We start from the raw sequence: 27,527 nt of genomic DNA on the forward strand, positions 1-27,527 counted from the left end.
GAAGAGAGGATGAGGACAGGAAGAGAGGAGGAGAGGAAGGACAAGACGAGAGGGAGGAGGAGAGAAGGACATAGGAGTGTGACCGCTGGGCAGGTACTGGTGAGGGAGTGAAGGAGGAGAGAAGGACATAGAAAAAGAAGATAAGGACTGATCACATAATCCCCAGGGGGCCAATCAAAGCCAATCTGAGTTCAGTACAGGTACTGTAGTCTCTACTACTCAATCAGCACGACAGCTACAGTTCAGTACTGTAGTCTCTACTACTCAATCAGCACGACAGCTACAGTTAAGAACAGGTAGTACTGTAGTCTCTACTACTCAATCAGTACGACAGCTACAGTTCAGTACTGTAGTCTCTCTACTCTCACTCTCCACTCTCTCTCTCCACTCTCTCTCTCCACTCTCTCTCTCTCCACTCTCTCTCTCTCCACTCTCTCCCTCTCTCTCTCCACTCTCTCTCTCCACTCTCAGCCCAACACGTCAGACACATCACCACCTTCCTTTTCTCCCTGAGGCCAACAGGGCAACCAGTCAATCAGACAGCAGGATCAGGAGTCGAGGTGTGATTCTGTTTCTCGCCTGTGTTTCAGTGTTTCATCACTAACAGGGCCCATGACATGGAGAAGGCTTTGGCCAGAACTTTCTGTGCTCACTCACTCCCTACACTCACTCCCTACACTGGCCTCCTGTTAAGGCAAGGGCTGATTTCAAGGTTTTACTGCTAACCTACAAAGCATTACATGGGCTTGCTCCTACCTATCTTTCCGATTTGGTCCTGCCGTACATACCTACACGTACGCTACGATCACAAGACGCAGTCCTCCTAATTGTCCCTAGAATTTCTAAGCAAACAGCTGGAGGCAGGGCTTTCTCCTATAGAGCTCTATTTTTATGGAATGGTCTGCCTACCCATGTGAGAGACGCAGACTCGGTCTCAACCTTTAAGTTTTTACTGAAGACTCATCTCTTCAGTAGGTCATATGATTGAGTGTAGTCTGGCCCAGGAGTGTGAAGGTGAACGGAAAGGCTCTGGAGCAACGAACCGCCCTTGCTGTCTCTGCCTGGCCGGTTCCCCTCTCTCCACTGGGATTCTCTGCCTCTAACCCTATTACAGGGGTTGAGTCACTGACGTGATCTTCCTGTCTGGGTTGGCGCCCCCCCCCCCCCCCCCCCCGGGTTGTGCCGTGGCGGAGATCTTTGTGGGCTATACTCGGCCTTGTCTCAGGACGGTAAGTTGGTGGTTGAAGATATCCCTCTAGTGGTGTGGGGGCTGTGCTTTGGCAAAGTGGGTGGGGTTATATCCTTCCTGTTTGGCCCTGTCTGGGGGTATCATCGGATGGGGCCACATTGTCTCCTGACCCCTCCTGTCTCAGCCTCCAGTAATTATGCTGCAGTAGTTTATGTGTCGGGGGGCTAGTGTCAGTTTGTTATATCTGGAGTACTTCTCCTGTCTTATCCGGTGTCCTGTGTGAATTTAAGTATGCTCTCTCTAATTCTCTCTTTCTCTCTTTCTTTCTCTCTCTCGGAGGACCTGCGCTCTAGGACCATGTCTCAGGACTACCTGGCATGATGACTCCTTGCTGTCCCCAGTCCATCTGGCCGTGCTGCTGCTCCAGTTTCAACTGTTCTGCCTGCGGCTATGGAACCCTGACCTGTTCACCGGACGTGCTACCTGTCCCAGACCTGCTGTTTTCAACTCTCTAGAGACGGCAGGAGCGGTAGAGATACTCTCAATGATTGCCTATGAAAATTCTGGACTGGCCACCCCTCATAGCCTGGTTCCTCTCTAGGTCTCTTCCTAGGTTTTGGCCTTTCTAGGGAGTTTTTCCTAGCCACCGTGCTTCTACACCTGCATTGCTTGCTGTTTGGGGTTTTAGGCTGGGTTTCTGTACAGCACTTTGATATATCAGCTGATGTAAGAAGGGCTATATAAATACATTTGATTTGATATGAAATCTGTCCAAAGGAAAAGACTCAAAGTGACCTAGGATACACTCGAGGTGCAGTCGAAATGGAAGATGTCCCCCATCTACTAATTGGTCCATTAATAACAGACGTGTCTCTTCCACTACATTGTACTCTTAGTCCTGCTGACAATGACTCCTGGTTGGATTGAAGGAAACCACTTTGGGAACCAAATCCTTTTTGCTTTATTCTCTTCTCTCTCGTTCATTCTAATCTCACTCCTTATGGTGGTGACTAAGACCTGGGATTGAATTCCTTTATCCGTCGTTTTGTCTGAATTGACTGAGAAAAATGTAATAAATAACATGCCTGCTGGGCCCCCAATGAAACCCTGACCTCTCGTCCATCACCATCCTCCTCTTGTTCGAGAGAGCGAGAGAGAGCGAGAGAGCGAGAGAGAGAGAGAGAGAGAGAGAGAGAGAGAGAGAGAGAGAGAGAGAGAGAGAGAGAGAGAGAGAGAAGGTAGTGATTCTACTCTTCAATGTTTTTGCACTTTCATTTATACATTTTCTCTCTTTTTATGGCCAGCTGGCGGTGATCTGGAACAGCAGCACAGAGAGATGTATTAGAACTTGTTAAAATAATCCCCAAATACCCTTGTGAAATGGGCACAGACCACTGGACTAGGGCACATTATGGACTAGATTACCTGGGCATGGAGTCAAAGGATAATGTCCTCTGTCTCCCTGCACACACAGACTCAAACACACACACACACACTACAAACACACACACACACACACTACAAACACACACACAGACGTACACTACAAACACACACAGACGTACACTACACACACACACACACACACGCACACTACAAACACACACACAGACTCAAACACACACACACACACTACAAACACACACAGACTCAAACACACACACACTACAAACACACACACAGACTCAAACACACACACACACACTACAAACACACACACAGACGTACACTACAAACACACACACATATACGCACACTACAAACACACACACAGACTCAAACACACACACAGACGTACACTACAAACACACACACACACACACACACAGACTCAAACACACACACACACACACACTACAAACACACACACAGACTCAAACACACACACACACACACACACTACAAACACACACACAGAATCACACACACACACACACACACACTACAAACACACACACAGACTCAAACACACACACACACACTACAAACACACACACAGACTCAAACACACACACACACAGACTCAAACACACACACTACAAACACACACACAGACTCAAACACACACACTACAAACACACACACAGACTCAAACACACACACACACACACACTACAAACACACACACAGAATCACACACACACACTACAAACACACACACAGACTCAAACACACACACACACACTACAAACACACACACAGACTCAAACACACACACACACACTACAAACACACACAGACTCAAACACACACACACACACTACAAACACACACACAGACGTACACTACAAACACACACACACACACACACAGACGCACACACACACTACAAACACACACACACACACGTACACTACAAACACACACACAGACTCAAACACACACACACACACACACTACAAACACACACACACAGACTCAAACACACACACAAACACACAAACACTACAAACACACACACAGACGTACACTACAAACACACACACAGACGTACACTACAAACACACTACAAACACACACCACAAACACACAGACACACTGCATCCCTGCACCAGACACTTCTATCTAGAAACAATATTAGTTTTCTCTCCGTGAGCCGTTGGCCCGTATTCTGATAAACAAACCATGTTCTGTCTGGCTACTCCGAGTCCCGGCCCACAGTAAATAGGCCAGCTCGTAATAGACGCCTAAAACACACACACACACGCACACGCGCGCACACACACACACACACACACACGAACACACACACACGAACACACACACACGCACACACACGAACACACACGAACACACACGCACACACACAAAATGGCTCCAACATGAACGCGTTTAGAAATGGCTTCTTAAAGGCTTTCAGACTTCCATTAATCATATCTGATTAAAATGAAGATGCTCTCCCAAATGGCACCCTCTTCTCTGTAGGGCTCTGGTCTAAAGTAGTGCACTATATAGCGACTAGGGTGCCATTTGGGATACAAACAAAGTCTAGACAAGCACCTCCAATCTTTATTAAAATGTATTCACATCGACCCATTATGTCTTTCTGTGGCGCTAAGGGGGAGATATTTACCACTTACAATGACAGGCCGAACTATAGGCTAGTTTCTGTTATCTCCAGAGTTTCCAGTGCAACTGGGAGTCATTCTGGCTCTGTTATCTTTAGTGTTTCCAGTCCAACTGGGAGTCATTCTGGCTCTGTTATCTCTAGTGTTTCCAGTCCAACTGGGAGTCATTCTGGCTCTGTTATCTTTAGTGTTTCCAGTCCAACTGGGAGTCATTCTGGCTCTGTTATCTCTAGTGTTTCCAGTCCAACTGGGAGTCATTCTGTCTCTGTTATCTCTAATGTTTCCAGTCCAACTGGGAGTCATTCTGGCTCTGTTATCTTTAGTGTTTCCAGTCCAACTGGGAGTCATTCTGGCTCTGTTATCTTTAGTGTTTCCAGTCCAACTGGGAGTCATTCTGGCTCTGTTATCTCTAGTGTTTCCAGTCCAACTGGGAGTCATTCTGGCTCTGTTATCTCTAGTGTTTCCAGTCCAACTGGGAGTCATTCTGGCTCTGTTATCTCTACTGTTTCCAGTGCAACTGGGAGTCATTCTGGCTCTGTTATCTCTAGTGTTTCCAGTCCAACTGGGAGTCATTCTGGCTCTGTTATCTCTAGTGTTTCCAGTCCAACTGGGAGTCATTCTGGCTCTGTTATCTCTAGTGTTTCCAGTCCAACTGGGAGTCATTCTGGCTCTGTTATCTCTAGTGTTTCCAGTCCAACTGGGAGTCATTCTGGCTCTGTTATCTTTAGTGTTTCCAGTCCAACTGGGAGTCATTCTGGCTCTGTTATCTTTAGTGTTTCCAGTCCAACTGGGAGTCATTCTGGCTCTGTTATCGGCTCAAAGTTTTCAGGGCTGAGAGCCCTTTGAATCCCCTTGGAGACGTTGTCTTCTTTATTGTCTCAAAACTATCCAATCCTGTTTACAGCACTGCAGAGCCCAGGGGCTTTGACAAGCCGTAAACACACACAAACAGAGCATCACCACACACACACAGAGACCTCACAGAGCACCTAAACAACACCAGACCATATTGGTCAGACAAGCAGACAGAGCACCTAAACAACACCAGACCATATTGGTCAGACAAGCAGGAAAAATGAGTTATCTTTGATTGTGTTTATATCCCAATCCTGTTTCTGTAGCAATTGCTAAGAAAGTGTGTGTGTGTGTGTGTGTGTGTGTGTGTGTGTGTGTGTGTGTGTGTGTGTGTGTGTGTGTGTGTGGTCTATAGTTGATGATAGGACAGAACCAATGGAGCATTTAGACTCCTGTATGAGTGAACAAGGAGCCCACTTCCACTCTGCTGAGTTGTCAGTCTGGTTACTGATGGCTGGAGAGGAAGAGTTCGTTGTAAACATTTCCCAATCAGTAAAGTGATGTTCAACAACTTCCCTCATCCTCCCCTTTACCCACCTAACCACCTTCACACACCTTTTATCCCAGGAGTACTTAAGAACGTAATTCTGAGTGTCCTGTTGCAGAGAAAGTTCCCTGATTGGTTTATGTCACTGATAGCCTTATGTCAGAGACTCCCCAGGTAGCCTGATTAACCAGAGTCAGGAGGACTAAGACTCCCCAGGTAGCCTGATTAACCAGAGTCAGGAGGACTGAGACTCCCCAGGTAGCCTGATTAACCAGAGTCAGGAGGACTGAGACTCCCCAGGTAGCCTGATTAACCAGAGTCAGGAGGACTGAGACTCCCCAGGTAGCCTGATTAACCAGAGTCAGGAGGACTGAGACTCCCCGGGTAGCCTGATTAACCAGAGTCAGGAGGACAGAGACTCCCCAGGTAGCCTGATTAACCAGAGTCAGGAGGACAGAGACTCCCCAGGTAGCCTGATTAACCAGAGTCATGAGGACTAAGACTCCCCAGGTAGCCTGATTAACCAGAGTCATGAGGACTGAGACTCCCCAGGTAGCCCGATTATCCAGTCAGGAGGACTGAGACTCCCCAGGTAGCCTGATTAACCAGAGTCAGGAGGACTGAGACTCCCCAGGTAGCCTGATTAACCAGAGTCAGGAGGACTGAGACTCCCCAGGTAGCCTGATTAACCAAAGTCAGGAGGACTGAGACTCCCCAGGTAGCCTGATTAACCAAAATCAGGAGGACTGAGACTCCCCAGGTAGCCTGATTAACCAGAGTCAGGAGGACTGAGACTCCCCAGGTAGCCCGATTATCCAGTCAGGAGGACTGAGACTCCCCAGGTAGCCTGATTAACCAGAGTCATGAGGACTGAGACTCCCCAGGTAGCCCGATTATCCAGTCAGGAGGACTGAGACTCCCCAGGTAGCCTGATTAACCAGAGTCAGGAGGACTGAGACTCCCCAGGTAGCCTGATTAACCAGAGTCAGGAGGACAGAGACTCCCCAGGTAGCCTGATTAACCAGAGTCAGGAGGACAGAGACTCCCCAGGTAGCCTGATTAACCAGAGTCCGGAGGACAGAGACTCCCCAGGTAGCCTGATTAACCAGAGTCATGAGGACTGAGACTCCCCAGGTAGCCTGATTAACCAGAGTCATGAGGACTGAGACTCCCCAGGTAGCCCGATTATCCAGTCAGGAGGACTGAGACTCCCCAGGTAGCCTGATTAACCAGAGTCAGGAGGACTGAGACTCCCCAGGTAGCCTGATTAACCAGAGTCAGGAGGACTGAGACTCCCCAGGTAGCCTGATTAACCAGAGTCAGGAGGACTGAGACTCCCCAGGTAGCCTGATTAACCAAAATCAGGAGGACTGAGACTCCCCAGGTAGCCTGATTAACCAGAGTCAGGAGGACTGAGACTCCCCAGGAGGATTTTCAATGCCTCGCAAAGAAGGGCACCTATTGGTAGATGTGTAAACTAAAACAAAATCCCTATGAACATGGTGAAGTTATTAATTAGGCTTTGGATGGTGTATCAATACACCCAGTCACAACAAAGATACAGGCGTCCTTCCAAACTTAGTTGCCGGAAAGGAAGGAAACTGAAAAGTCAATGGTGACTTTAAAACAGTTACAGAGTTCAATGGCTGTGATAGGAGAAAACTGAGGCTGGATCAACAACATTGTAGTTTGTCCACAATAATAATTTAAATGACAGAGTGAAATGAAGGACGCCTGTGCAGAATACAAAATATTCCAAAACTTGCATCCTGTTTGCAAGAAGGCACTTAAGTAATACTGCAAAGAAATTAACGTTATGTCCTGAATACACAGCGTTATGTTTAGGGCAAATCCAACACAAACATATCACTGAGTACCACAGTTCATATTTTCAAGCATGGTGATAGCTGCATCATGTTATGGGTATGCTTGTAATCGTGGACTAGGGAGATATTTAGGATAAAGATAAACTGAATAAGAGCAGGCAAAATCCTAGAGGAAAACCTGGTTCAGTCTGCTTTCCAACAGACACAAATTCACCTTTCAGCAGGACAATAACCTAAAACACAAGGCCTAATCTACACTGGAGATGAATTCACCTTTCAGCAGGACAATAACCTAAAACACAAAGCCAAATCTACACTGGAGATGAATTCACCTTTCAGCAGGACAATAACCTAAAACACAAAGCCAAATCTACACTGGAGATGAATTCACCTTTCAGCAGGACAATAACCTAAAACACAAAGCCAAATCTACACTGGAGATGAATTCACCTTTCAGCAGGACAATAACCTAAAACACAAGGCCTAATCTACACTGGAGTTGCTGACCAAGATGACATTGAATGTTCCAGCAGTCAATGACCTAAATCGCCCTCTTTGGTCGCATATGAATATTACCAATATTCTTCATAATCTCATAATTAATCAAGATTAATTCAGAAAACACGATGAAAATCCGGTGTTTCTATGTCAAACAGTTCTGTTGTATTTCAGTCTTCTGTGATGTATATAAAGTGTTATATTAGGTGCAAACTCAACATTGAATATATTTCAACGTGATATCTGACATGTTACAGGTGTCTTCTTTTGCTAAGCCCATAAACATGTGTGTGGGGTGTATATTTTTGTTTCAAAGTAGATTTGTTTAAGACTACCAAGAATCACTCTGTGTGACCCTGCAGTAAAAGATTAAATCGTCTTGAAAATATATGACAATGCTTAAAAACGGCTGTCTAGGAATGATCAACAATAATGGGTATAGTACAATCTAGGTGTGGAAAGCTCTTAGAGACTTACCCAAAAATACTCTGTAATCACCACCAAGGTTGCTTCTACAAAGTATTGACTCAGGGTTGTGAGTACTTATGTAAATTAGATATTTCTGTATTTTATTTTCAATATATTTGGCAAAAATTTCTAAAAACATGTTTCATGAATTCATGCTGTCACGTCAAAATGTGGATTAATTCAAAGGGTGTGAATACTTTCTGAAGGCTCTGTGTATGGAAGTAGGGCATCATGGGAATACGACAACGTTTAACTTTTTTGGGATAGGGGGCAGCATTTTCACTTTTGGATGAATAGCGTGCCCAGTGAGTGAATGGCCTCCTACTCTGTCCCAGATGCTAATATATGCATATTATTATTACTATTGGATAGAAAACACTCTGAAGTTTCTAAAACTGTTTGAATGATGTCTGTGAGTATAACAGAACTCATATGGCAGGCAAAAACCTGAGAAAAGATCCAAACAGGAAGTGAGAATTCTGAGGCTGGTCGATTTTCAACTCATCGCCAATTCAAATCCCAGTAAGATATGGATCTCTTTGCACTTCCTACGCCTTCCACTAGATGTCAACAGTCTGTAGAACGTTGAATGAAGCCTCTACTGTGATGTTGAGCCGGATGGGAGATGTTTGAGTCAGTGGTCTGGCAGAGTGCCAGTTCCTGGTCATGTGCATTCCACATGATATCGCCTTGCGTTCCATTACTTCTGTAGACACAAAGGAATTCTCCGGTTGGAACGCTATTGAATATTTAGGATAACAACATCCAAAAGATTGATTCTCTACTTATTTTGACAAGTTTATTCGACCTGTAATATAACTTTTTGAAGTTTTCGTCCGACGTTATGCGGGACCTGCACGAGCGTTTGAATATGTTTACTAAACGCGCTAACAAAAGTAGCTACTTGGGCATAAATAACGGACATTATCGAACAAAACAACAATTTATTGTGGAACTAGGATTCCTGGGTGTGCATTCTGATGAAGATCATCAACGGTAAGGGAATATTTATATTGTAATTTCTGATTTATGTTGACTCCAACATGGCGGATAAAAAAATAAATTCTGAGCGCCGTCTCAGATTATTGCATGGTTTGCTTTTTCCGTAAAGTTTTTTTAAAATCTGACACAGCGGTTGCATTAAGAACAAGTGTATCTTTAAATTCTATGTAAAACATGTATCTTTCATCAAAGTTTATGATGAGTATTTATGTTATTTGATGTGACTCTCTGCAATTTCTCCGGATATTTTGGAGGCATTTCTGAACATGGCGCCAATGTAAACTAAGATTTTTTGATATAAATATGCACATTATCGAACAGAACATACATGTATTGTGTAACATGAAGTCCTATGAGTGTCATCTGATGAAGATCATCAAAGGTTAGTGATTAATTTTATCTCTATTTCTGATTTTTGTTACTCCTCTCTTTGGCTGGAAAAATGGCTGTGTTTTTCTGTGGCTATGTACTGACCTAACATAATCGTTTGGTGTGCTTTCGCCGTAAATCCTTTTTGAAATCAGACATGTTGGCTGGATTCACAACAAGTGTAGCTTTAATTTGGTGTCTTTCATGTGTGATTTAATGAAAGTTAGATTTTTATAGTAATATATTTGAATATGGCGCTCTGCATTTTCTCTGCTTTTGGCCAAGTGAGACAGTAGCGTCCCGCCTAAACTCAGATTTTGGGATATAAATATGAACTTTACCGAATAAAACATACATGTATTGTGTAACATGAAGTCCTATGAGTGTCATCTGATGAAGATCATCAAAGGTTAGTGATTCATTTTATCTCTATTTCTGCATTTTGTTACTCCTCTCTTTGGCTGGAAATCCTTTTTGAAATCAGACATGTTGGCTGGATTCACAACAAGTGTAGCTTTAATTTGGTGTCTTTCATGTGTGATTTCATGAAAGTTCGATTTTTATAGTAATTTATTTGAATTTGGCGCTCTTTACTTCCACTGGCATTTGGCCAAGTGGGACGCTAGCGTCCCGCCTATCCCAGAGAAGTTAAAACACATGCATGGTCTCGCTGGAGAGTTTCTGGGGGAAGTTTGAGCCGGTGACTAGAGAATCTGACTTCGGAAACTGAAAAAAGACTCAATCAATGTCTCACAGAAGGGAGTTTTCTAGGACGGCATTGAGCCTGAATGGAGTGGTGGAGAGGGACTACAGAGGAAAACAGTGATTCATCTCTTTCATCTCTTTTGGCTGGTGGTAGTCAAGGTAGTCCCTGTCTCTATTGGCTGGTGGTAGTCAAGGTAGTCCCTGTCTCTATGGCAGTGGAAGACCCGCCCCCTCCAGGGCAAAAACGTAGCTAGATGGTCTAAATATAGAAGCTGTGGTCTGTCTGTCTGTCTGTCTGTCTGTCTGTCTGTCTGCCTGCCTGTCTGCCTGTCTGTCTGCCTGTCTGTCTCTGTCTGTCTCATTCACACCCTTCTTCCTTTGAGGCTGAATGGTGACTGGGGAGTGAATCTGAGGGACCAGGGAGATAAAACATAAAACCATATTAATGAATCTCTTCTGTCTGGTAGTGTGTTGGTGGTAGTCAAGGTAGTCAGTCGTCTCTACGACAGCATACTAAGACCCCTCCTCCCCAGAGCAAAACGTAGCCAGTTGGTAGGGTATAAATAGAAGCTGTGTGTGTGTGTGTGTGTGTGTGTGTGTGTGTGTGTGTGTGTGTGTGTGTGTGTGTGTGTGTGTGTGTGTGTGTGTGTGTGTGTGTGTGTGTCTCGTGCCATTCACATGCAGTATCCTCCTCGCCACTCAATTAAAAACAGGCCTGTGCCGCTTCATCACGTCACCATGGCGACGAGGGGAGCGTGACAAGGGCGGAGACGGGGCACGCTTCTTTGTGAATGAGGAACACAAGGAGAGATAGTGGAGGGGAGGGAGGAGAGGTAGAAGAGGGGAGGGAGGAGAGGTAGAAGAGGGGAGGGAGGAGAGGTAGTGGAGGGGAGGGAGGAGAGGGGAGAGAGGAGAGGTAGTGGAGGGGAGGGAGGAGAGGTAGAAGAGGGGAGGAGAGGAGAGGTAGTGGAGGGGAGGGAGGAGAGGTAGAAGAGGGGAGGGAGGAGAGGTAGAAGAGGGGAGGGAGGAGAGGTAGTGGAGGGGAGGGAGGAGAGGTAGTGGAGGGGAGGGAGGAGAGGGGAGAGAGGAGAGGTAGTGGAGGGGAGGGAGGAGAGGTAGTGGAGGGGAGGGAGGAGAGGTAGAAGAGGGGAGGGAGGAGAGGTAGAAGAGGGGAGGGAGGAGAGGTAGAAGAGGGGAGGGAGGAGAGGTAGTGGAGGGGAGGGAGGAGAGGTAGAAGAGGGGAGGAAGGAGAGGTAGAAGAGGGGAGGAAGGAGAGGTAGAAGAGGGGAGGAAGGAGAGGTAGAAGAGGGGAGGGAGGAGAGGTAAGTGGAGGGGAGGGAGGAGAGGTAGAAGAGGGGAGGGAGGAGAGGTAGAAGAGGGGAGGGAGGAGAGGTAGTGGAGGGGAGGGAGGAGAGGAGAGGTAGTGGAGGGGAGGGAGGAGAGGTAGAAGAGGGGAGGAAGGAGAGGTAGAAGAGGGGAGGAAGGAGAGGTAGAAGAGGGGAGGGAGGAGAGGTAAGTGGAGGGGAGGGAGGATAGGTAGAAGAGGGGAGGGAGGAGAGGTAGAAGAGGGGAGGGAGGAGAGGTAAGCGGAGGGGAGGGAGGAGAGGTAAGCGGAGGGGAGGGAGGAGAGGAGAGGTAGTGGAGGGGAGGGAGGAGAGATAGTGGAGGGGAGGGAGGAGAGGAGAGGTAGTGGAGGGGAGGGAGGAGAGGAGAGGTAGTGGAGGGGAGGGGAGGGGAGGGAGGAGAGGTAGTGGAGGGGAGGGAGGAGAGGAGAGGTAGAAGAGGGGAGAGAGGAGAGGAGAGGTAGAAGAGGGGAGGGAGGAGAGGTAAGTGGAGGGGAGGGAGGAGAGGAGAGGTAGTGGAGGGGAGGGAGGAGAGGGGAGGGAGGAGAGGTAGTGGAGGGAGGGAGGGAGGAGAGGAGAGGTAGAAGACGGGAGGGAGGAGAGGAGAGGTAGAAGAGGGGAGGGAGGAGAGGAGAGGTAGAAGAGGGGAGGAGAGGTAGTGGAGGGGAGGGGAGGGAGGAGAGGTAGAAGAGGGTAGGGAGGAGAGGAGAGGTAGTGGAGGGGAGGGGAGGGAGGAGAGGTAGAAGAGGGGAGGGAGGACAGGAGAGGTAGTGGAGGGAGGAGGGGAGGGAGGAGGGGAGGGAGGAGAGGTAGTGGAGGAAGGAGAGGTAGTGGAGGGGTGGGAGGAGAGGAGAGGTAGTGGAGGGGTGGGAGGAGAGGATAGGTAGTGGAGGAGAGTGAGGAGAGGAGAGGTGTGAATAGAGGGGAGGGAGGAGATGTAGTGGAGGGGAGGGAGGAGAGGAGAGATAGTGGAGGGGTGGGGAGGGAGGAGAGGTAGTGGAGGGGTGGGGAGGGAGGAGAGGTAGTGGAGGGGTGGGAGGAGAGGAAAGGTAGTGGAGGAGAGTGAGGAGAGGAGAGGTGTGAATAGAGGGGAGGGAGGAGAGGAGAGGTGTGAATAGAGGGGAGGGAGGAGAGGAGAGGTAGTGGAGGAGAGTGAGGAGAGGAGAGGTAGTGGAGGAGAGTGAGGAGAGGAGAGGTGTGAATAGAGGGGAGGGAGGAGAGGAGAGGTGTGAATAGAGGGGAGGGAGGAGAGGAGAGGTAGTGGAGGGGTGGGAGGAGAGGTAGTGGAGGAGAGTGAGGAGAGGAGAGGTAGTGGAGGAGAGTGAGGAGAGGAGAGGTGTGAATAGAGGGGACTGCTCTGGCTATCTGTCTGTATGTAGGTCACTGGTAGGAGGAACAGCAGCTGAACTGAAGACTGGGACTAGTTGGCATGGCCGTGGTCTGCCATGAGCATAACTGAATAGACATCCAACAGTACTTGAAAGGAGAGATTAACACAATGTCTACTCTGTTCAGTTAACTTTGTCAGTTAGTCAAAAAGAATCAGACCCTTGACACAGATCATTCCTGAGTCGATAGCAAGACTGTTCCCCAAGACTTACTCAGTGTAGGAACTCACATTACTATCGATGAAGAGGAGAGGAGGAGGAGGAGAGGGACAGGAGAGAAAGAGGAGAGAAAAAGATGAAGGAACCCCCAGCTGACTAGTACTCCTTGTGGGTTAATGCCAAATCAGTCAAGTGTTCCACAGGTGGTTTAATCAAGCCATTACCCAGGAGCCTCTGCTCTCATTAGCCAGCCGCGCCAAAAGGTCACTGCTCCCAAAGGGGGAGGCAGAACAGGGGCAGTCAGTCTGAATACCCCCTCCTCAACGTCATCCCATTCCTCCTCCCCCTGCTCTGCCTCCCCTCTCCCTCCTCCCCTCTCCCTCCTCTCCCTCCTTCTCCCCCTGCTCTGCCTCCCCTCCTCCCGCTCCCCTCTCCCTCCTCCTGCTCTGCCTCCCCTTCTCCCCCTCCCATCTCCCTCCTCTCCCTCCCCTCTACCTCCTCTCCCCCCTCCTCTCCCCCTCCTCCTCCTCCCCCCCTCCTCCTCCCCCTCCTCCTCCTCCTCCCCCTCTCCCTACTCCTCCCCTTCATCAAGTAATACATGACTAACTCCCTACAGTGTTTACAAAGCATTAATAAACACTTGAACCATTCAGTATGTCCTATACTGAAAGAGACCATGTTAAGACTCTCCCCCTCCCCTCTCCCTCCTCCCCCTCCCCTCTCCTCCTCCTCCCCTTCATCAAGTAATACATGACTAATTCACTACAGTGTTTACAAAGCATTAAGAAACACTTGAACCATACAGTATGTCCTATACTGAAAGAGACCATGTTAAGACTCTCCCCTTAACAGTGGCATAGAGCTGTAGTGGCATAGAGCTGTAGTGGCATAGAGCTGTAGTGGCATAGAGCTGTAGTGGCAGAGAGCTGTAGTGGCAGAGAGCTATAGTGGCATAGAGCTGTAGTGGCATAGAGCTGTAGTGGCATAGAGCTGTAGTGGCAGAGAGCTATAGTGGCATAGAGCTGTAGTGGCAGAGAGCTGTAGTGGCATAGAGCTGTAGTGGCAGAGAGCTGTAGTGGCATAGAGCTGTAGTGGCAGAGAGCTGTAGTGGCATAGAGCTGTAGTGGCATAGAGCTGTAGTGGCATAGAGCTGTAGTGGCATAGAGCTGTAGTGGCATAGAGCTGTAGTGGCAGAGAGCTGTAGTGGCATAGAGCTGTAGTGGCAGAGAGCTGTAGTGGCAGAGAGCTGTAGTGGCATAGAGCTGTAGTGGCAGAGAGCTGTAGTGGCAGAGAGCTGTAGTGGCATAGAGCTGTAGTGGCATAGAGCTGTAGTGGCAGAGAGCTATAGTGGCATAGAGCTGTAGTGGCATAGAGCTGTAGTGGCATAGAGCTGTAGTGGCAGAGAGCTGTAGTGGCATAGAGCTGTAGTGGCAGAGAGCTGTAGTGGCAGAGAGCTGTAGTGGCAGAGAGCTGTAGTGGCATAGAGCTGTAGTGGCAGAGAGCTGTAGTGGCATAGAGCTGTAGTGGCATAGAGCTGTAGTGGCAGAGAGCTGTAGTGGCAGAGAGCTGTAGTGGCAGAGAGCTGTAGTGGCATAGAGCTGTAGTGGCAGAGAGCTGTAGTGGCAGAGAGCTGTAGTGGCAGAGAGCTGTAGTGGCATAGAGCTGTAGTGGCATAGAGCTGTAGTGGCATAGAGCTGTAGTGGCAGAGAGCTGTAGTGGCAGAGAGCTGTAGTGGCATAGAGCTGTAGTGGCATAGAGCTGTAGTGGCATAGAGCTGTAGTGGCATAGAGCTGTAGAGTAGAAGCTCTAACAGAAGTTGCACACATGGGGAACGTTTTTAGTAGCCTGGGGATCTGGGAAAAACTTTGTCATTTTATAAACGCATTTCATACAATTCCACGTCATTTTACATGACTGGAGATTTTGGTAGAATATTATTTTATACCGCACAAATGATGGAAAAGGTAGGCTACACTGACACTGACAAACTGAGGATCTGAGATCAATAAAAACCACCTTGTCTTGAATCCATCAGTAGCCTATAGGCCGAGGTGTGTGGAGAGACATATCGTAGGCTACAGTATGAGGAGGAAATTATAGTCCTAAAAATGCTTTCCAGTTTCACTGACGACTCACCCAATGATACGTAGCTCACTAGCAGGTGGTGGCCGATGCGCTCGTGCCAACAGCCTCTCTCTCTCTCTCTCTCTCTCTCTCTCTCTCTCTCTCTCTCTCTCTCTCTCTCTCTCTCTCTAATTTTACATTGTAAAGCAGTACTGTATTTGGAAGTACAGCAGGTGAATATGTTGGTAGCCTACAGCATAGAGTCTTCTCTATTCAGCAGGAGACATCTGCTTTCCAACCTGTGTTTTCCCTCGATTCTATTTGAAATATTGAGAAAGGCCTGTTTGGTCTGCATGCTGTTTGTCCCGACTGTAGGCTATTCCATGTTATTGGGCTACAATCCACAACTAGGCTATTCCATGTTATTGGACTACAATCCACAGCTAGGCTATTCCATGTTATTGGGCTACAATCCACAGCTAGGCTATTCCATGTTATTGGGCTACAATACACAGCTAGGCTATTCCATGTTATTGGACTACAATCCACAGCTAGGCTATTCCATGTTATTGGACTACAATCCACAGCTAGGCTATTCCATGTTATTAGGCTACAATCCACAGCTAGGCTATTCCATGTTATTGGACTACAATACACAGCTAGGCTATTCCATGTTATTGGGCTACAATCCACAGCTAGGCTATTCCATGTTATTGGACTACAATCCACAGATAGGCTATTCCATGTTCTTGGGCTACAATCCACAGCTAGGCTATTCCTTGTTATTAGGTTACAATCCACAACTAGGCTATTCCATGTTATTAGGTTACAATCCACATCTAGGCTATTCCATGTTATTGGGCTACAATCCACAGCTAGGCTATTCCTTGTTATTGGGTTACAATCCACAGCTAGGCTATTCCATGTTATTGGACTACAATCCACAGCTAGGCTATTCCATGTTATTGGGCTACAATCCACAGCTAGGCTATTCCTTGTTCTTGGTCTACAATCCACAGCTAGGCTATTCCTTGTTATTGGACTACAATCCACAGCTAGGCTATTCCATGTTAATGGGTTACAATCCACAGCTAGGCTATTCCATGTTAATGGGCTACAATCCACAGCTAGGCTATTCCATGTTAATGGGCTACAATCCACAGCTAGGCTATTCCATGTTATTGGTCTACAATCCACATCTAGGCTATTCCATGTTATTGGGCTACAATCCACATCTAGGCTATTCCATGTTATTAGGCTACAATCCACAGCTAGGCTATTCCATGTTATTGGACTACAATCCACAGCTAGGCTATTCCATGTTATTGGGCTACAATCCACAGCTAGGCTATTCCATGTTATTGGGCTACAATCCACAGCTAGGCTATTCCTTGTTCTTGGTCTACAATCCACAGCTAGGCTATTCCTTGTTATTGGACTACAATCCACAGCTAGGCTATTCCATGTTAATGGGTTACAATCCACAGCTAGGCTATTCCATGTTAATGGGCTACAATCCACAGCTAGGCTATTCCATGTTATTGGGCTACAATCCACATCTAGGCTATTCCATGTTATTAGGCTACAATCCACAGCTAGGCTATTCCATGTTATTGGACTACAATCCACAGCTAGGCTATTCCATGTTATTGGGCTACAATCCACAGCTAGGCTATTCCATGTTATTGGGCTACAATCCACAGCTAGGCTATTCCTTGTTCTTGGTCTACAATCCACAGCTAGGCTATTCCTTGTTATTGGACTACAATCCACAGCTAGGCTATTCCATGTTAATGGGTTACAATCCACAGCTAGGCTATTCCATGTTAATGGGCTACAATCCACAGCTAGGCTATTCCATGTTATTGGTCTACAATCCACATCTAGGCTATTCCATGTTATTGGGCTACAATCTACATCTAGGCTATTCCATGTTATTAGGCTACAATCCACAGCTAGGCTATTCCATGTTCTTGGACTACAATCCACAGCTAGGCTATTCCTTGTTATTGGACTACAATCCACAGCTAGGCTATTCCTTGTTATTGGACTACAATCCACAGCTAGGTTATTCCTTGTTATTGGACTACAATCCACAGCTAGGCTATTCCTTGTTATTGGACTACAATCCACAGCTAGGCTATTCCATGTTATTGGGTTACAATCCACAACTAGGCTATTCCATGTTATTGGGTTACAATCCACAGCTAGGTTATTCCTTGTTATTGGACTACAATCCACAGCTAGGCTATTCCTTGTTATTGGACTACAATCCACAGCTAGGCTATTCCTTTATATTGGGCTACAATCCACAGCTAGGCTATTCCATGTTATTAGGCTACAATCCACAGCTAGGCTATTCCTTGTTATTGGACTACAATCCACAGCTAGGCTATTCCTTTATATTGGGCTACAATCCACAGCTAGGCTATTCCATGTTATTAGGCTACAATCCACAGCTAGGCTATTCCTTGTTATTGGACTACAATCCACAGCTAGGCTATTCCTTTATATTGGACTACAATCCACAGCTAGGCTATTCCATGTTATTGGGCTACAATCCACAGCTAGGCTATTCCATGTTAATGGGCTACAATCCACAGCTAGGCTATTCCATGTTAATGGGCTACAATCCACAGCTAGGCTATTCCATGTTATTGGTCTACAATCCACATCTAGGCTATTCCATGTTATTGGGCTACAATCCACATCTAGGCTATTCCATGTTATTAGGCTACAATCCACAGCTAGGCTATTCCATGTTCTTGGACTACAATCCACAGCTAGGCTATTCCTTGTTATTGGACTACAATCCACAGCTAGGCTATTCCTTGTTATTGGACTACAATCCACAGCTAGGTTATTCCTTGTTATTGGACTACAATCCACAGCTAGGCTATTCCTTGTTATTGGACTACAATCCACAGCTAGGCTATTCCATGTTATTGGGTTACAATCCACAACTAGGCTATTCCATGTTATTGGGTTACAATCCACAGCTAGGTTATTCCTTGTTATTGGACTACAATCCACAGCTAGGCTATTCCTTGTTATTGGACTACAATCCACAGCTAGGCTATTCCTTTATATTGGGCTACAATCCACAGCTAGGCTATTCCATGTTATTAGGCTACAATCCACAGCTAGGCTATTCCTTGTTATTGGACTACAATCCACAGCTAGGCTATTCCTTTATATTGGGCTACAATCCACAGCTAGGCTATTCCATGTTATTAGGCTACAATCCACAGCTAGGCTATTCCTTGTTATTGGACTACAATCCACAGCTAGGCTATTCCTTTATATTGGACTACAATCCACAGCTAGGCTATTCCATGTTATTGGGCTACAATCCACAGCTAGGCTATTCCATGTTAATGGGCTACAATCCACAGCTAGGCTATTCCTTGTTATTGGACTACAATCCACAGCTAGGCTATTCCTTTATATTGGGCTACAATCCACAGCTAGGCTATTCCATGTTATTGGACTACAATCCACAGCTAGGCTATTCCTTGTTAATGGGCTACAATCCACAGCTAGGAAATGTAAAATAAATTAGCTATTGATCCTCTGTGGCTAAATTATAGGCCTTCTGGTGGTGTAGTATTCTGAATGATTTAATTTCTTTCTGAACAGACAGCAGTATTTATATAACTTTGGCAAATTTATTTCAATGTATCAGGGGTGTTGCAGTTTCTCCAGAACCCTTCATACAGCTATGATTCTATAAGGAAATAAATGATGAATTGCAACGCTGGAGAGATGAGAGTTGCAGGCTCATGTCTATCAGAGCAGAGAGGGAGAGAGATCATAGAAAGTGAATTTCCTTTTAGTTATGTGAGAGAGAGAGATTCAGGCACGATTCCCATACAGCCACGGCCCCCCGTTGGTCTCATACAGCCACGGCCCCCCGTTGGTCTCACACATACACAGTGGTGACCCGTTGGTCTCACACATACACAGTGGTGACCCGTTGGTCTCACACATACACAGTGGCGACCCGTTGGTCTCACACATACACAGTGGCGACCCGTTGGTCTCACACATACACAGTGGTGACCCGTTGGTCTCACACATACACAGTGGTGACCCGTTGGTCTCACACATACACAGTGGTCACCCGTTGGTCTCACACATACACAGTGGCGACCCGTTGGTCTCACACATACACAGTGGCGACCCGTTGGTCTCACACATACACAGTGGTGACCCGTTGGTCTCACACATACACAGTGGCGACCCGTTGGTCTCACACATACACAGTGGCGACCCGTTGGTCTCACACATACACAGTGGTGACCCGTTGGTCTCACACATACACAGTGGTGACCCGTTGGTCTCACACATACACAGTGGCGACCCGTTGGTCTCACACATACACAGTGGTGACCCGTTGGTCTCACACATACACAGTGGTGACCCGTTGGTCTCACACATACACAGTGGTGACCCGTTGGTCTCACACATACACAGTGGTGACCCGTTGGTCTCACACATACACAGTGGTGACCCGTTGGTCTCACACATACACAGTGGTGACCCGTTGGTCTCACACATACACAGTGGTCACCCGTCATTCAGGGCAGGCGAGGCAGAGCAAAAAATGTAATTAAATACATTTTTGGGGTTGCTTGGCTGTTCTGCATTTTATTTTGGCGTTGATACATGTCACATATCAGTTTGCAAACAATGTAAAAAATATAATGTTATAACGCAGCCGCATACAAACATGGTGTCTTCTTGTTTTCTTGGCAGCTCCAAAAAGCAGGTGTTTCAGCTCAGTGCTTTCTGTGGTGGTGGGAAAGGCAGCAGAAAATATGGAAAGTTGCGCCGTGATTGGCTCAGTGTTATGTCACTCATGGGGACACCTCGTCACCGACAAGTCAAAGGGTAGACCTCGAAAATTCTAGCCCCTTGGGTGCTGCCTTAAGAGTTACATTAGAAGTGCCCATCCAAGAAGGCTCAAGGTCATTGGCCACAGATAAAATGAGGTCAAATCACGTTGTATCTACAGTAGCTTTTTTATCTACAGTACAGGAGGCCTTTTGCCTTTTGGTAGGCCGTCATTGTAAATAAGAATTTGTTCTTAACTGACTTGCCTAGTTAAATAAAGGTTAAATAAAAAATGTAAACATTTAAAAGCTTTGATTGGACTGATCATGTCAACATCATACTTTCAAATTCTGAGCTAGTAGTCATCATCATGAATCAAGTCGACAATCTACTGGCAAATCCTTTTTAATCCTTGTCATATGAAGAGAAATAATGAAGATAATTTATAGATAAAATGTATCGGTGCTCATCGGCCATTGGACATAAACATTACAAGTTGGAAATCGCAAAATCAACAATGAGTGGTTTGGAAGGAATCAGTGGCAAACTGCAAGCGTTACAAAGCAATCATTAGCCTGCTATTCAGTGGAGTGGCTGTGTGGTCCCAAGACTAAGATTAAGGGTCTCTTTTCCTAGTTTAAAATTATAAACATTCAACATTGGCCGTGCTGTCAATGAAGCGTGACTTGTGCCGCGCTCAAATCAACTGTTAACTCGGGAACTGCAAAATCTGACTTTAGTAAATTCAAGACAACTGGGAACTTGGGGGAAAATGAGCTACGACTTGGAAAATACGTTGTGAACTTGATTAAACACGGAACTCTGGCCTCTTTCTGGAGCTACGACCTGAAGATCACTGACGTTGTCATGATTCAACCTTTCTTTTTTTGTTGAGTTCCCAGTCATCTTGAAAGCACCATAAATCCAGAGAATGGCAGACTTTGATGACAAAGTTTGCCCACGAAGGACCACGGCACCACCTTCCTGTTCAAGTGAGCACAGCACAACAAGGTGAGTCCAAAAATGTTGTGTATGCTGCTGCTTAAATTATGTATTATACCAAGAAAGTAATAGCAAGTGTATATTGTGTAGTAAGCTGTTAGTAGCTCATGTGCCTCACCCTAATCATTTGGTCTATATTCACCTCTTCATTTCGCCAACAGTTCTGACTTGGTGGTGCACATGTAGCCTATAACCAGTTTTTTATAAATGGAATCGTTGAATATTGTAAGAACTTTCAGTCTGCTTATATGCCCCCTTCATTTAGCCTACGGTTCTGACTTGGTGTACAGGGAGAACATTGTAAGAGCAACCCATGTTCTGAATTCTATCGCTGTACATTTCAAAAGTGCTGAACAAATAGTTAGATTGACTACGTCCGTCCTAGCTCGCTCATTAATGTCTTAATCGAAATTACGGATTGCCTGTTATCCGCTTGTCGTCCTCTTATGCCATAGTTTGTACATCTCAATTGTCAGTAGAAACCACATTTGTTTAAGCAAGTCAGCCATATCAGCTATGTATTTTTAAAGGCAGTAGAATGAACTGCTTCGCTGCCAGACAAGGCTCCGCTGAAAACCAGGTGTAGCAGTGGTAAGGTGTTGGGACTGCTGTTGGGACTCTGCTGATAGCCAGGTGTAGCAGTGGTAAGGTGTTGGGACTGCTGTTGGGACTCTGCTGATAGCCAGGTGTAGCAGTGGTAAGGTGTTGGGACTGCTGTTGGGACTCTGCTGATAGCCAGGTGTAGCAGTGGTAAGGTGTTGGGACTGCTGTTGGTTCAGCTTTACGCTGCCCATAGTTTGTGAGCACCGTTTGTCACCGTTATAGTGCAATTCATGTATTGTTTAGTATTGTGTTGTTTAGTGTTGTGTTGTTTAGTGTTGTGTAGTGTTGTTTAGTGTTGTGTTGTTTAGTGTTGTGTTGTTTAGTGTCGTGTAGTGTTGTTTAGTGTTGTGTTGTTTAGTGTTGTTTAGTATTGTGTTGTGTTGTTTAGTGTTGTGTTGTGTTGTTTAGTGTTGTGTTGTTTAGTGTTGTGTTGTTTAGTGTTGTGTTGTTTAGTGTAGTGTTGTTTAGTGTTGTGTTGTTTAGTGTTGTGTTGTTTAGTGTTGTGTTGTGTAGTGTTGTGTAGTGTAGTGTTGTGTAGTGTAGTGTTGTGTTGTTTAGTGTTGTGTAGTGTAGTGTAGTGTTGTGTTGTGTAGTGTTGTGTAGTGTAGTGTTGTTTAGTGTTGTGTTGTTTAGTGTTGTGTAGTGTTGTGTTGTTTAGTGTTGTGTTGTTTAGTGTTGTGTAGTGTTGTGTAGTGTTGTGTAGTGTAGTGTTGTGTTGTTTAGTGTTGTGTAGTGTAGTGTAGTGTTGTGTTGTGTAGTGTAGTGTTGTTTAGTGTTGTGTTGTTTAGTGTTGTGTAGTGTTGTGTTGTTTAGTGTTGTGTAGTGTAGTGTAGTGTTGTGTTGTGTAGTGTTGTGTAGTGTAGTGTTGTTTAGTGTTGTGTTGTTTAGTGTTGTGTAGTGTTGTGTTGTTTAGTGTTGTGTTGTTTAGTGTTGTGTAGTGTTGTGTAGTGTTGTGTAGTGTAGTGTTGTGTTGTTTAGTGTTGTGTAGTGTAGTGTAGTGTTGTGTTGTGTAGTGTTGTGTAGTGTAGTGTTGTTTAGTGTTGTGTTGTTTAGTGTTGTGTAGTGTTGTGTTGTTTAGTGTTGTGTTGTTTAGTGTTGTGTAGTGTTGTGTAGTGTAGTGTTGTTTAGTGTTGTGTTGTTTAGTGTTGTGTAGTGTTGTTTAGTGTAGTGTTGTTTAGTGTTGTGTTGTTTAGTGTTGTGTTGTATTGTTTAGTGTTGTGTTATTTTGTGGCTTTGCTGGCATGCATCCCACTTTTTAAATTTATTTTGCCCCACCAAGATTTACATGCTAAAATCACCACTGCACATACAGTAGGTTACAGTGTTGTGCAAACCATAACCGGGGCCGGCCCCAATCAACTCTTCAGAATATTAGGCCCGGGCTGAAAATCTAATTTCTTACATTACGTTTGTTTATGGGGGCAGGAGAATTAAGGAAGAGGAAATGACCTTTGATCGCTTTCATTATCATTTTTACATTTGCAAAAAGAGAAAATAATTGTTCATGCCACGAGAGTACCCAGATCCAGCTAAATAGGTTCCGGAACAAAAAGGTTCCAAACAGAGAGGTGGGATCCGGCTCAAATGAACCACTGCTCTCCTCCCATGAGCCAGCCAATTCCAACCAATCAACCCCTCCTGTTTCTGGAACGCTCCGACCATCCAGTCTAGAACCAGGATATATTAGTGACCATTATAATGAAGTCATTATAGAGCAGGACCTCTGGTGGGCCATTAGTAGAAGTAGCCTGTTAATAATGACACACACACACACACACAGACACACACACACACAGACACACAGACACGCACACACACAGACACACACACACACACACACACACACACACACACACACACACACACACACACACACACACACACACACACACACACACACACACACACACACACACACACACACACACACATGGATACAATCAGTTTTCTTTCATTTCCTTCCTCAGACAACTATACATAAGAATGACTAGTTGGCACGTTCTCCAGGATCTTTAGATTCATTACTTTGAAATGAATCTGATGTGAAAAGATCTGATGTGATTGGTCAAAAGACCAATTAGTTGAAAAAAGATCAGAATTGGGCTGCCTGTGTAAACACAGCCTTTTGGAAGCAGATGTTCCCTTTTCCACAAATCACAAAGTGATTCAGCGACAAAGTAATTTGGTTTTGTCGCCGGGAACAAATATACGCACACACACACACACACACACACACACACACACACACACTCACACTCACACACACCAACCAATAAAAACAACAAAATCTAACTGCAAGTCATACGTAAAAGTTGTACAACTTACAGGGAAGATAATATGAACACATTAAACATTGACTGTTGTTGTATCCCAAATAGCACCCTATTCCCTATATAGTTCACTATGTAGAGAATAGGTTTCCATTTGGAACACAGTCGATCCTCTCCTCAGACTCTCCTCAGACTCTGCAGTTCCTCCAAGCCTGCGGAGCCCAAACTGCCAAGCTCTCTGACTGCAGTGATTGAGTCTACTAAACATGAACAGACAGACAGACTGCAACACAGAGTAAATAAAGCGAGTCATTGCCTGCTTACTGCCAACTCATTCAACACCTGGTTCCTTTTTCCTGCTTACTGCCAACTCATTCAACCCCTGGTTGGTTTGGTAGCCAGCCAAAGTCCTCACTTCTTTCCTCTCAATGCCACGGTCTGCATTCGTTCTAACCTCATCCCCAGACTCGGGCTCAATCTCTACGGCATGTAGAGAACAGGCTGGGATTACGTTTGTCCTAAATGGTACCTTATTACTTTTGGACACCCTTTTCCACTTCGCACACTACTTTTAGTCACCCTATTCCCTTAGTGGACAAAAGTAGAGCACTACATGAGGAATAGGGTGCCACTTTAAATGCAGACACATGCGATCGTGCATCACTGTTCAAAGCTGCCCTCCTGTTGCCATGGAACCCGGTCAGTAAACATAGAGGCGTGTTAAAGACACAGGGCGGAGGGATGCAGTGGTGTTACCATGGAGCTGGGGGGAGAGGAGTACCTGTGGTGTAGGGGGAGAGAGGTCTGTTTCAGACAGCAGGGAGGAGGGGAGGGGGAGGAGGTGAGGAGGGGACGGAAGAGAGGAGGGGGAGGAAGAGAGGAGGGGACGGAAGAGAGGAGGGGGAGGAGGAGAGGAGGGGGAGGAGGAGAGGAGGGGACGGAAGAGAGGAGGGGACGGAGGATAGGAGGGGACAGAGGAGAGGAGTACCTGTGGTGTAGGGGGAGAGAGGTCTGTTTCAGACAGCAGGGAGGAGGGGAGGGGGAGGAGGGGACAGAGGAGAGGAGGGGGAGGAGGAGAGGAGGGGACGGAGGAGAGGAGGGGACGGAGGAGAGGAGGGGACAGAGGAGAGGAGGGGACGGAAGAGAGGAGGGGACGGAAGAGAGGAGGGGACGGAAGAGAGGAGGGGACGGAAGAGAGGAGGGGACGGAGGAGAGGAGGGGACGGAGGAGAGGGAGGAGGAGAGGAGGGGGAGGACGAGGAGAGGGAGGAGGGGAAGGAGAGGGAGGAGGAGAGGTGGGGGAGGATGAGGAGAGGAGGGGAAGGAGAAGAGGGGAAAGAGGAGGGGCAGGAGGACAGGAAGAGTTGAATGACCTACAGTACCCCCTCAAAGGTATAAACACACTATCTACAGAAGAACACAAGATGAGAAGGTTGGGTTTCAATCCCTTCTGAAGTCAGCTAGAAATAACTGATGATGATGATGATGACCACAGAGAACTTGAAGAAATTCTCAAAAGAACCAAGACATTTCCGATCTGTAGTCTGAGAGGTGCACGTCTGAAAAGTAATATGACGCACAAAGGGACTAGAGAGCTTAATGGACCAACTGAAAAGAGAAGACACCTTCACTCACACAGACGTTTGGGCTTTCTGTCCCAAAGGGGTCATTTTGTCATCTCTGTTCCTCTTCATCACAGTGATGATGAGGCCATGTCTCTAGAATATACTTGGACAGGTGTAGATCCTCTCACACTTGCTGTAAAGTGACTTTTATGAAAGTTAAACTCATTATTTAAGTCTGTGATTTTTTTGCCATGTCTTTCGAATAGAAAATAGCAAGAATGTTATTTGGTCTTTAGAATACAAAAAGTTTGTTTACATTAACATCGTTTAAAAAAAAACAGGCAACCATTAACATAATATCCATCTACCTCATGTCAACAAACTGAGACTGGGAACTTTTCCAGCCAGACACTTTGCCTAGCTACTGTAACGATCGTTCACAGCTTTGCATTCAGTAACTGCGACGCTGTGTCGACTATAAAGTCTAGAGTGCTCCTTCCCAGTGTTCTCGTTCTAGAGTTTTAGTCATTTACCTTTGGGTTCAGCACCAGTTGCTGCTCATCAAAGTGCAGCAGAGCCACGGAGTTCGACTCGGAATTATTGACGAATATCTGCAGACACGGATACAGCGAGGTCCCCTTGCAGTCCGCCCCGCACGTGAACACGCACTCGAACATCTCCTCCGGTCTGAGCACGGACACCACCGTGCAGTTGGCCGGTTTGCTCTGCATGCTCTGTAGAGTTGGACTGAGCCAGCAGAACCCGAGGATAAAGAGGGACAGGATGCCACAGACGATGAGGAACAGTCCTAGTCGGATACTCTTATCCTCCGCCTCCGAGTACTCGTATGACACCCTCATTTTCGCCATTATGCTCCTCGTCGGTCTGAAAAGAGCTCGAAAGTGACGGAGAGGAGAGCTGGAGAGGGGCTTCTCTCTCTCTCTCTCTGCGCTGTGTTGCCCCAAACACTGGCAGCCTCCAGGAAAACGTCCCTCTCACTCAACCGGACTCCGCGGTCTCTCTTCTGTATGTTCTATTTCTTTCTCACTCCGGTGTCAACGAGGAGAACTTTGCGAAAGCGGTGTAGCTGCGGTCCAGCCTGTGCCTGCCCCCCTCCTCCCCTCGCTCTTATGCGCGTGATATCTACTTCATATCACAACGGTCCGTAGAGATGTGGATTTTGCTGAAAGGCTGGATGTTGCATCTGGGATTAGGTTCGGAGTGAATGCCCCTCCCTTGACTGGCGATCAGATGATGCGCTGCGGCGGTCCCTCGCCGTCCCTGGCTCCGACATCCATCACTTCGCTGTGGACAAACTGGTCTACTGTTGCCCCTTTAGAGATGGAGACGGCTCTCTCTGCTCACGGTGCCAAGAGGACCAGCCCATATAGCCTGAGGCGAGGAGCTTTCTAGAGTTAAAAATAGGTATATTCTGCTGACACCAATGTTACCAACTTCATTACGCAGATTGGACGGTATTGTTTTGACGCATCACTACAGGGTACACCTGTTGACAGACTAGGCTAGCTAGTAACTGTTAACACGTTCAATAATACAAATAATGGCTTACGTCATTAAGCTTTGGACACATGATAACTTGGCTTGGCATACAAAAACAAAGCTTATAGTTGACCAATCAAAAAGCAAGCATTATACCATGCGAGTTTTAACGTAATCAGCAGTGCCCGCCAACGGTTACGGTGGTGTTACGGTGCTCGGTGGCGTGCACGTGGCAGAAAAGCCTAAAGCTAGTCTGCATCTGTTCACTTCCTAGATGTACAGAATCATGTTGGGGTTTTATTGAATAGCACATAGAAGCATACACACACAC

General features: G+C 46.3%; 1 protein-coding gene across 1 annotated transcript in view; it reads right to left on the reverse strand.

Annotated features, from left to right (window-relative positions):
• The window catches only part of LOC139533608 (calcium-activated potassium channel subunit beta-4-like), a 69,107-nt gene extending 41,779 nt beyond the window's left edge, over window positions 1–27,328 (reverse strand). The window contains exon 1 of the mRNA XM_071331763.1: window positions 26,230–27,328. Within this exon, the coding sequence (XP_071187864.1) occupies window positions 26,230–26,565 (336 nt within the window). The 5' untranslated portion in view covers window positions 26,566–27,328. The remainder of the gene's footprint in view (window positions 1–26,229) is intronic.
• Between the last annotated feature and the right edge of the window lie 199 nt (window positions 27,329–27,527).

Source organism: Salvelinus alpinus, chromosome 11 (assembly GCF_045679555.1).
Source record: "Salvelinus alpinus chromosome 11, SLU_Salpinus.1, whole genome shotgun sequence".
NCBI lineage: Eukaryota > Metazoa > Chordata > Actinopteri > Salmoniformes > Salmonidae > Salvelinus > Salvelinus alpinus.